The following is a 12397-nucleotide window of genomic DNA, read 5'->3' as shown; positions in this document are numbered from 1 at the left end:
TATATTTCATCGTAATCTCGATTTATGTATGTTCATGACCTCACAAAAGTTGCATAAGTTTGGAAAATGTAATAGTTAAAAGCTTCAGGTTAGATGGACGTAAACGAAATTCATAAGCAGGTATTAGACGAAGCAAAAATATCGAATATTTGCTTCGTCTAATGCCTGCTATACCGAAAGCTAAACTTGAAATTTGAACGCTATTTATCTACTCGTTACATTACTTATCTACATTGTATCTTTAATCATTAAATAACAAATGTTACATGTGAAAAGGCTTGATGTGAGCGTTTTGTGTTTTATATAGTAACTCTTAAGAAAGGTAAATTAACTTAAACACTGGAACCTTGATCCTCAATTTAACGTTTTCCGAGCGTTATCTTGTTTCCTACATATATTTACTTCGGGGTCAGTGACGCGACCTTCAATAAATACTTCGTTCATATTTGGGAGACGCGCAAATAAGTGCCAAGTAACTGTGCTCGCCCAAATCGCCACTTACCTCTGATGAACCGAGTTGAAAGGTGACGAACTCGACGATGATGTCAGCAGATCTTTGCAGGAGTAGCTCTCGCAGTCGCAGTGCTTGGTAGTTATGTTAAGATTCGATGAGTTCGCCAAGCAAGTGATTAATTCCAACGGTGGAGGCTGTCACGCGTCACGACCAAAACGGCCAGATTGGAATCGGTTCCCGATGTTGTGGGTCGTTCATTAGTTCCAGTGCAGCACACGCGACCGTGGCGTTCGTTCGTGATGACGACCATGAATGGATACCGGACCGTTCGTCGTCCACGTACGATTAAATCAGCCACCCATCATTGGATAAGGATGAGGTACACCAGGAAAAAGAGATATAGAGAAAGGAAAAAAAATCATCAGTAATCAATTATGTATTCCTCGTTCGACGTTGATCATTATTTGCGTTCATTTAGAGTTGCAGGTTTTGTTCTGAACAACGTTTATTCGCAGCCCATAACATATTGATCGCGTGTGCTTCCGAATGGACGATGGCTAGACCCGATAATAGACCAGACAATTTATTTTACATTTCAATTCTCATCGCCCCACTCTCTCTCACTCTCTTGGCTGGAGGAGTCAACCACAATGAGACCCCAAAACGACGTACATGACAGGAAGCTGATTGAAACACTCTCCCTGATGTTCGCTTTCGTGCACGTTCAGATGCAGAACCGCAGCTGCACTGTCCTCTTTGCACCTGTTCCTAGAACGAGTGGCGCCGCAGCAGCGAGGCGCACTCTGTCCTCTTCCTGAACGGTCGTTTCAAATAATGATGATTGTAAATAATCTGTCCGTACTAGGGATAATTGTTTCAACGAAGGTCATTTTTCCATCTAGATTCGCGCGCTGTCTATTTGCCCCGAAACATTGTGCCACATTATAAGGACGTACTTTTTTGTTCGTTTTATTTTGCAATAACTCAATGGTGAAAAAATGTCTGGAACTGTGTTAAAAGGAATGATGCATGTGATTTTCACGATATAATGATTTCGATTGTTTGATAATACTAATTCAAAGGAACATTGTTGCCAATAGTAGTTTTTAGTCACAAATTGCTTGCAAAAAAGAACTGTGCAAACATTTTACTAGTATATGTCGAACCGCAAGTTCTGCTGTTCCGTACATTTACGAGTAATAAAAAACCTTCAATTCAAGTTTTTGTGCTCTTTCCGTGGACTCTAATACATATTATTACCATACAACAGAACAAGGCTCCTGAAACGAAAATTTAGAAATTTTAGTTAAGCGATGCTATAGACCGAAAAATCCGCATATATTTATTCGCGAGAAAGTACTTTTCAATTTTGTAATTGATATACGCAAATAACGCCATTAAACCAAAGCGTGTTCCGTGCCACCAATACCCTCGAATTTGTTATGTTACGTTTTATGCTTGCACAACTGATTACATCTTATTAGCGAACTAAACCTGTCAGTTAAAGCACTACACGTGATTGAAACCACCGAAAGGATTAACATCCAACGAGAGATTTCACCCGTTAGATTCATTACGCCAAACGGCTAGAACAAACTCATGAATAAATAATTTACAACCCCCATATGCGTCTACCATTCATCTAGCCAGGTCGTACCGAAATCCCATCAAATTCCGACTACTGGATATAACCTACAGAATGACACATCGGACAGGAATAGCGTTCTGCACCTCTGGCAAAAGTGGCGGAATGAGCCAATCAAAAACAACCCCCAGCTCCCGGTCCTCTTTGTGACAGGAGAGAGTCAATTTAATCTTCCAACTGGATGCGCAAAAAATAAAAATGGAAAATACGTTCATAATAAAATTAAGCATCGTCGTTCGTTCATACGCTGTGTCTGAGGCTGGGCATACCACGCTGTAGGCAACATGCTTTGTCACATTGTTCGCACGTTCTAAGCCTTCATGGACTTTGCCACTGGCAATTCCGCACAACACTGCTTTTTACCGATTGCTGAGTCGTGACGTAATCAACGATCATGGGACAGGATGCAGCTCGAGTAAGCTACTGACGTTTAGATCCAACAGCAGAATTTTAACAATCATGTTACCATTTGTTCACAATACGATTCTTTCTATCAAATCTTTCGCGCCTTTGGTAAAATTCGTCGCTACACCAGGAGTAAAAATTTCGAGTAGTTTCAAGCCGGATTGGAATGCTTATTCGATTTCATTCATTTGATTCAACCCTTCCAGGTAGGACCGCTTGGTTTGCGGGCCAGCAAAACACAGACTGGACGCAATTGTCGGGAATGGTGCCATTCAGGATAGCCGCGCCATCCCTATCCAGTTTCCCGAAACATGGCTGATGAACATACAGTTCGCTATTTGTTGACGTACGCCAAACAAAACATGTGGCGCTCCGCTATACAAACGGCTTCGCATGGCAAACGTGAACCGTCTCGCGACTTCGGCCGAACAGTCCAGTTCGGGGGCAAATATGGCTACACGATGTACAGCTGTTCAGTATGAGAACATAGGTGGACAAAATTTTGAAAATACTAAAACATAAAAGCTTGTCGCGATTTGGATACGATGTCATTTCTGCATGAACGTGGCATATCTAGCATACACAAATCTCAGTCTATCCTATCCTATCCTATCCTATCCTATCCTATCCTATCCTATCCTATCCTATCCTATCCTAAACTATCCTATCCTATCCTATCCTATCCTATCCTATCCTATCCTATCCTATCCTATCCTATCCTATCCTATCCTATCCTATCCTATCCTATCCTATCCTATCCTATCCTATCCTATCCTATCCTATCCTATCCTATCCTATCCTATCCTATCCTATCCTATCCTATCCTATCCTATCCTATCCTATCCTATCCTATCCTATCCTATCCTATCCTATCCTATCCTATCCTATCCTATCCTATCCTATCCTATCCTATCCTATCCTATCCTATCCTATCCTATCCTATCCTATCCTATCCTATCCTATCCTATCCTATCCTATCCTATCCTATCCTATCCTATCCTATCCTATCCTATCCTATCCTATCCTATCCTATCCTATCCTATCCTATCCTATCCTATCCTATCCTATCCTATCCTATCCTATCCTATCCTATCCTATCCTATCCTATCCTATCCTATCCTATCCTATCCTATCCTATCCTATCCTATCCTATCCTATCCTATCCTATCCTATCCTATCCTATCCTATCCTATCCTATCCTATCCTATCCTATCCTATCCTATCCTATCCTATCCTATCCTATCCTATCCTATCCTATCCTATCCTATCCTATCCTATCCTATCCTATCCTATCCTATCCTATCCTATCCTATCCTATCCTATCCTATCCTATCCTATCCTATCCTATCCTATCCTATCCTATCCTATCCTATCCTATCCTATCCTATCCTATCCTATCCTATCCTATCCTATCCTATCCTATCCTATCCTATCCTATCCTATCCTATCCTATCCTATCCTATCCTATCCTATCCTATCCTATCCTATCCTATCCTATCCTATCCTATCCTATCCTATCCTATCCTATCCTATCCTATCCTATCCTATCCTATCCTATCCTATCCTATCCTATCCTATCCTATCCTATCCTATCCTATCCTATCCTATCCTATCCTATCCTATCCTATCCTATCCTATCCTATCCTATCCTATCCTATCCTATCCTATCCTATCCTATCCTATCCTATCCTATCCTATCCTATCCTATCCTATCCTATCCTATCCTATCCTATCCTATCCTATCCTATCCTATCCTATCCTATCCTATCCTATCCTATCCTATCCTATCCTATCCTATCCTATCCTATCCTATCCTATCCTATCCTATCCTATCCTATCCTATCCTATCCTATCCTATCCTATCCTATCCTATCCTATCCTATCCTATCCTATCCTTTCCTATCCTGTCGTATCCTAGCTCCGTAGCCGTTGCCGCAAGGTTACAGAGTCCGCTTTGATGAACGGGTGGTCGTGGGTTCGAGTCTTAGTAGAATCAGGCCATTTTAGTTTTCAAAGGACTTCGGTAAGGGCTTAATTTCAGGCTCTCCAGTACCTCTATTGAATCTCCTCCTAACAAAAACAAGTTTCTATTAGGGTAATCGCTCCTATATTAATTTCAGTACCTATATTCATCTTTAACGTAGAACTTTCAACCACTTCACAAAATCGAGAATCCAAAAGACTTACTCAAAATAATTTGTAGAAATTTGACGGCAAATTGGACAAATGAGAGAAATAAGATGAATATAGGTGCACCTGGCTGTTGAGATGAATAATGCAGCGATTACCCTATAGTAAAACTGGTCTGAGTAATGTATGAAAGTTCTCTCCAGGGAATTCTAATTAGGCGATATTGTTAGAATGGCCGGAGGCTCTGTATAGTAAAGCAGTAAGCTTGAAACAGAAAGTTAAAGTTTACTTGAGGTAATACTATAATAGATCTGGTCTGGTCGTAGTGATGAATTCACACAGAAAAAAAATCCTGTCCTATGGTTTCGTTCGGTTCTAACAGCTTATAATAAATAACCCCGGCTTGGTCCTACCAAGTACAAGCTATGCAGTGTGCCTATTCGGCCAAATCGACAACATGGAAGCATTACCAGGCAGTTTCCATTACTTTCTTTCTTTTTCGTTGCTGTAATGAATCCATTTTTTATTACCCGTCATGATCCGATGAAGAAATTCCTTTCTTTTTTTCCCGGTAGAGCAAACAACGCTTAACGTCCCTTGGCTTAAAACCGTATGAACCCAAGATCTTTGTTTTTGGCTCATTCTCAATGCATGCTATCGCTTGGTAACTCCCAATGCCGAAGCAAGCTGTTCCTGCGTTCGGCATGGATCCTTATAAAGCAACTCCTTCTATTCAGCATCTTCGAAGGTGTTTGGCCTTCGTTCATGAAGACAGTCGTCATCACCAAAATTGCCGTTCTCGAAGCGAGAGAACTATTCACAGCACGTTGTTTTATTTTCTCTAATCGATACAGAGTTGTGTACATAAAATGAGGCAAGAGCCTTCGAAAGAAAAAAAGTGAGAGGACGCTGGAAACGCAAGGTGAAACTTTTATGACGATCGGCAACCCGTCGTGAACTGTCTTGTGAACTGAATTCTGGTAATTTAAGAACTGTCGTGGCTGTGCCTGGGAGGTCGCATCGTTAGCGGTTCGAACATGAGCAATTGAACTTGAGTGATATTAACCACGTCACGAGACTCGGACGAAGCAGTTTCATAGTTGCTATGTCACATCTGTTTTCATTTACCAGCACTTGGACTTTACGACTTTCCAGTTGGCCTCGAGGAACGATGCTGGCCTAACAAGCCAGTCGTCGTAGGTTCGAGTCTCAGCTCGGGAGAGACTGTTTGTGTCAGTAGGATCGCAGTGCTAGCCTCGCAATTGTCCTGTACATCAAACAGTTGGCTGCGAAGTCTGTGTATAATAAAAAGAAGATCGAATTTCGTATCGGAATGTAGCAGCAAGGCTTTCCTTTTTATGGACTTAACGCACCGCTCCACACCATTATGACAAAGGACCTGGGATAAAAGCTGTACAAGCAACGCAAGGTTCACGGGGTAAACGAGGCTACCTGCAACAACCGCACAATGTCCAATTAGATCGGCTGTGTACGCCGATGTTGGACAACATCCTCCCATCCCACATCCCGGGGCTCCAGAGCGTTGCGTCGGTGATGGTTTGGGGCCGCATCAAGACGTGGGAAGCTCTCACTTGTGTTTATCGAGAAAAACGATAGAATCAACGCCGCGTACTATGAGGCTGATGTTCCGGGAAAGGTTGTGGCCCTGGCACATCGGGAGTTCTACGGGAAGAATTTTTACGTCCTTCGACAGGATGGCGCACCGGTCCACACGGCGAATATCGTCCAAGTGTGGTGTCGGAAGAATTTAATTGATTTTCTTGGTAAGACTTTGTGGCCTCCCAGCTCCCCGGGTCTTAATCCTCTAAACTTTTATGCATAGTCGTACATGCTGACCAAATCGAACATAAAGTTAGCACTATGGACCCATTGAAAAAGCTTATCTCGAAGATCTGGGACGATATGCCGACGAACCAGGAGCGAGCTGCATGCGAAAAATGTCGCAAGCTCGTCATACAGCAATGGAAGGTGTGCTTCCAGTTAATATGTCGTAAAGCTTCTCAATAAACACTGCTTCAATAGAAATTTATTAGGAATGAATATCTTGTATTTTCATTTTTTATACATTTTTAAGTGTATTCGAACTCATTGAATACCCTGTAAATGACACCACAATGAACATACGCCACAATATGTAACGTATCAAAGCGGTTTGCTTGCCATATGCCTCACTTTGGTTCATCACGTACAAGATTTGCCGAAATCGACTAGCACTTACTTAAACCTTTGGACTGAGTAATATTGGCCTTTCAAAAATAATTTAGCAGAGTTGGAAAATGCTCTTAATGCAACTGAAATAATTTCTTTTCGCATATTTTTGCGTTTAGGTTGTATAATTACGTGTATAGATTGCCCAATCCAAATAGAAAACAATTATCATCAAAAATGTGAAATAAATCATTCCGATTGGCAAGTTCGACGTTTATTCTCTATTGCAAATGCAGACATACCAATATACAATACCTTCGGTGACTTCCTCTTAATAAAAATAAGTCCCTCTTAGCAATAAAACTGGTCAGAAGGACGCACGACGGAATTTCTCCAAGGAATTATAATTGGCGATTTTTGGCAGAAGTAACGAGGCTCGGTATAGGAGCACATTACACACAAGCACTGATAAAAAATAATAATAAGCATGCCACTTTTCAATAGAGGTATTGCCAAAAATTAGAAGTGCGGGATACAGTAGACACACGGGCATATCTCACAATAGATCAACGATTCTGGTCGCAGGGAGGGAGTCCATACAGGAAAAAATACAGACATTTACAGAACCATTAGGACCATTGAACATCGAAGCATAACTTTGTGCATTCACTTCATTCAATTAGCGCAATCAAAACTATTCAACTACAATTAAGAAAATTACTATGCTCTGCCAAACAAGATTTCCAGCAACATTTTTATCAGTGCTGTCTGAGTTTGTCATTTTTTGGCTGTCAGTTGCTGTTGTCAGTTGGATGCCAGTTTTCTTTCAAATGACAATATTGTGTTAATGTTTTCATGTTTTGGTAACTTCTGAACTGAAAGCATTGTTTGTGTCAATTGTATATAGACACCAGTACTAACAATACTCAGTGGAGTGGAGAGAATATTGTGAGCCAAATGAACTGCAAAAATGATGTTATTAACCTTTTTATGGTTAAAAAAATAATGATCAATTGTGGTAAATTAAAAACAAACATTTTTTTTGTGATGCGCTTCATCATTCCTCTTGACTTCTAACGTCACCACCGATTATACAAGCCGAACAAAAAAGTTGGTCAACATAACACTTTGAAAAGAGATCTGGCACCTCTTACATATGAAAAATAGTTGCCAAATTTATGTTTTTTCCACCGCTCATCTCTCTCTCTATCTCTCTCTCTCTCTCTCTCTCTCTCTCTCTAAGCATTTCTCTCTCTCTCTAAGCATTTCTAAGCAGTACCACTCAAAATTCGTTTTCCTATGAAGTGCCCATTTCACGATGTATAGACCGTTCCGATAATTATAAATACACTTACGATCAACCATCATTTCAAATAACGTGCAGTATTCAACCAAACGTTGGCTGCGTCCTGATGTTTACATTCAAACGAAACAGATGCTGTCATTTTTTCTAACATTTAGTGCAAAATTTTTAAAATGCGTGGCCTTTCGCCCGAGCAAAGAAAGTGAATTGTGCACAAATGGGGCACCGTGAGTGGTCTTTCTATAAGAAAATTAGCCAGAGAAGAAGGTATAAGTGTCGGAGCAGTTCAAACCGCATTGCGGAAGTATTGTGAAGAGTGCATATTTACTGATGCCCCAAGACGTGCTAGAAAACCCGGGCCTGTTGATCCCACAATGGACAAAAAGGTTAAGGAATACTACAAGCGGCATCCTTCAGTATCAATACGAGATGTGGCGAGAAAGCTTGGAACCTCGGCGAGTAACGTTATGCGTGCCAAGGGAAGAATGGGTCTGCAGACCCGTCGGAAGCAGAAGCAGCCAAAACGAAATCCAAAACAAGCTGAATCTGTGAAACCGAGAGCTCGGAAGCTTTATGACAAACTTCTGACCCAAAAAATGGAGTGTGTTATCATGGATGACGAAACCTACATAAAACTGGACTATAAGACTCTGCCAGGACCGCAATTTTATACATCACCGAAGGGAAAGGATGTCCCTGGACCAGTGAAAGCCATTTACACCGAAAAATTCGGCAAGAAGGTAATGGTTTGGCAGGCCATTTGTGAATGTGGGAAAATATCTCGTCCATTCATTACGAATGACACAATGAATGGTGAAATTTACGTGAAAGATTGTTTGCAGAAAAGGTTGTTACCCATGGTTAAGCAGCATAACAATCCTCCAATCTTTTGACCCGATCTTGCTTCCTGCCATTACTCTAAGGATGCACTAGGGTGGTATAAAACAAATAATGTCACATGTGTCCCAAAGGAGATGAATCCTCCAAACTGCCCTGAAATTCGCCCTATTGAAACTTTTTGGGCTTTGACCAAGTCAAAGCTGAGGAAATATGTCAAACCAGCGGACAATGTTGAAAAATTTAAAAAATATTGGCTTAAAGTGGTAAAAATGGTCGGAGGACACACTGTGCAAAAGCTTATGAGTAGTGTTAAGAGAAAAGTTAGAGAACTCGCGTATCCTACGAAAAATAATCCCAACTTGAATTGAAACTGGAAAGAAAACACTTATTATCTATATTTCAGAATAAAATGACCCGAAAAATCCTGTATTTTTTGTTTTATTCAAGAAAGAAGATGTATTTATAATTTTCGGAACAGTCTATAATGGGTGTACGGAATCAAATTGTCTCATTTTCAAATGGTTGTAACTTTTTACTAACTGGGTATTTTCTAATGGGCATTTGGGTGAAATTAGGTCAATGTGTATTGTTGACACTGTGTAAGCTGCATTCAGCCGCTAGTGCAATCGTTGCGAAAATGAAGTCGAAAGAATAGAAGAGGCGTAAAGAAACTTTGCGCACATACCTCGAAAATCCGAAACTTTCTCATCATGCGATCAGCAGGTAGCTGGGAATAGTTCAGTCTACGGTAACCCGCGTTTTAAATTGGTACAACGACCGTTTGACCATCGACCGGGAAGAAAAAGTGTTCAAAGTGGATCTCCGTATATTGTAAAGGATCACAAACGGGTAGTTCAAGCTTTTAACCTTTTATAAGGCAGTGTCAACTATATTGCCACCAACAACTTTCGTTTTTTTCTGCTTGATAATTACGAGCTATAATCAGTGATCAGAAATGAACAATAAAATTTTATGACATTTGTTTAGCCTTGGCACATTGAAGGGTTAAGAGGAATCCAAAGATGTGTCTAAAAAACTGCATTTGAGTACAACTTTCGTTCAAGATGCAAAAAACGTAAAGGACGCACGTACAAAGTTCAGAAGGCACCGAATCGCAATGAACGGCAGAATACGGTGACGAAAACACGTGCACGGAAACTCTACACCCAGATGTTAACGAAACCACATTGCCTCGTTATAGATAACGAGACATATGTAAAAGCACTTCACCTGCACTTCACCGCTCATCATAAATTTGAAGTTTCTGAGGACGTTAGAAAGCAGAAGGTCTCAAACTTTACCAAAAAGTATATGGTTTGGTAAACAATTTGCTTGTGTGGAAAGTGGAGCACACCATTCGTGATAACCGGGACGGTCAATGGGCTGGTATATCTGAAGAATATCTGAAGGAATGCCACTTAAATAATGGTCACACAATGGTCCTACAACTTTCTGGTCGGATTTAGCTTTGTGTCATTATTCGAAAGATGTTCTGGAATAGTACGAGACTACGGAAGTCAATTTCGTACCGAAGCATCTCAATCCCGTGAACGCACCTGAATTGCGCCCAATTGAGAAGTACTGGGCCATCATGAATGGTTGGCAAATGGCTGGACACGTGCAACTTGAGACCCTAATGTGGCCATTCACCTCTGTCCAGCAACTCCTTTCCCTACCTCCACGTGGTGCCGACCGGAATACGAGTAACCTTAGTGGAGATCGGGTAACCAACCCCGGTGGAAACTATGGTCGTATGCTGACTGGGAAGGGGGTCGTACGCGGCTGTATCTCCATAGGGGCGGCGTACAACAGCGTCTGACCCGAAGCGGGCGGCTTAATTATGGAATGCTGTATCCCGCCAGCTACACCTAAGATGGCAGCCCCATCAGCAGGATGTAGGTATCGCGACCATGGTAATGTCCTATCCTATCCATCAATCACAAACAACGAATTTAGAAATACGGAACAGATCAATCGGCAAAGACCTAGGCTACGAACACGGTAAAAAATTAAGGTAAACGATTGGAAATTGGGTACTTGGAACGTCCGATCTCTCAATGAACCGGCGCGAGCTGGCTTGCTTGCTCGAGAACTACAGCGGCAGGGAGTCGAAATCGCAGCGATTCAGGAGGTTCGGTGGCCAAATTCCGGAGAAAGGAAATTTCGTGCAGTAGACCCTATTGCACGCACTTCTTTCAAGTACCACATCTACTACAGTGGCGGCAAAGCAGCGGAACGAGACGTCGATTTCGTAGTGCTGGGAAATCAGAAAACAAGAGTCATCCGGTGGAGGCCCGTAGATGACCGTATATGCGTGTTGAGGATTAAGGGCAAATTCTTCAACTACAGTTTAATCAACACCTACGCACCGACAAACGACAAATCCGATGAAGTCAAAGATGAGTTCTATGACAAGCTTGAGCGAATCTATGACGAGTGCCCAAAACACGACGTAAAAGTCGTCATCGGAGACGCAAACGCACAGGTTGGGAGGGAGGAATTCTTCCGTCCGGTCATTGGAAGGCATAGCCTCCACTCGTCAACCAATGAAAACGGCCTGAGGCTGATAAACTTTGCCGCGGCCAGAGAAATGGCCATATGTAGCTCCTATTTTCCACGTTTGAATATTCGGAAACACACCTGGAGGCTTCCAAATGGAGAAGCCTGCTCCCATATCGATCACGTACTGATTGACGGTCGTCACTTTCGTATGTTACTGATGTTAGGTCTTTTCGGGGACCAAACATTGGCACTGACTATTATCTCGTCGTTTGTAAGATCCGCGCACGGTTGTCGAACGTGCTGAAATCTCGCACAGAGAGGACGAAGCGTTTCAACATTCAGCGGTTGAAAGCTGATGGCGTGGCAGCAGAATACGCCAGAAAGCTGGATCAACGGATCGCAGAACAGCAGGAGGAAGGAGTGGAAGACAGAAATGGGCTGTGGAGCAGTATCCACGGCGCCATCGAAACGACTGCGAGAGAGGTGGTGGGTACGACACGTGGAAGACAACCTAATGGCTGGTTCGATGCCGAGTGCCAGAGAGTGACAGATGAGAAGAACTGTGCCAGAGGCCAAATGCTCACTGCGGCTACGTGTCAGAACAGAGAGGGGTACAGGGTGGCAAGAGCTGCCGAAAATAGAACCTACCGTCGGAAGAAGTGTGAGTACGAGGAGCAGGTGCTCGCCAGCGCAGAGGACAGATATGCTCAAAACGACGTGCGGAGATTCTTTAGAACTGTCAACAGAGTCAGAAGCAGAAATGTTCCTACGCCGGTCATGTGTAATGACAACGATGGCAACTTGCTCACTGATAAACCGACGGTTGCAGCCAGGTGGAAGGAGCATTTTCAGGCGCTATTGAACGGTGAGAAGCCGGATGAGCCGAGCAGGAACAGGATGACGATTATTAGTGACGAACAAGCTGTGGAGCCACCAACACAGGAGGAGG

The 12397-nt window shown here is 42.4% G+C and overlaps 1 protein-coding gene across 6 annotated transcripts in view; it reads right to left on the bottom strand.

Annotated features, from left to right (window-relative positions):
• The window catches only part of LOC129724692 (uncharacterized), a 135433-nt gene that overhangs the window by 81620 nt on the left and 41416 nt on the right, over positions 1 to 12397 (bottom strand). For all 6 annotated transcript variants that reach the window (XM_055679798.1, XM_055679797.1, XM_055679800.1 and 3 more), the window contains exon 3: positions 503 to 648. In XM_055679798.1, the coding sequence (XP_055535773.1) occupies positions 503 to 648 (146 nt within the window). The remainder of the gene's footprint in view (positions 1 to 502; positions 649 to 12397) is intronic.

The sequence above is a fragment of the Wyeomyia smithii genome, chromosome 2, assembly GCF_029784165.1.
Source record: "Wyeomyia smithii strain HCP4-BCI-WySm-NY-G18 chromosome 2, ASM2978416v1, whole genome shotgun sequence".
NCBI lineage: Eukaryota > Metazoa > Arthropoda > Insecta > Diptera > Culicidae > Wyeomyia > Wyeomyia smithii.
This window is presented reverse-complemented; position numbering and strand designations above follow the sequence as displayed.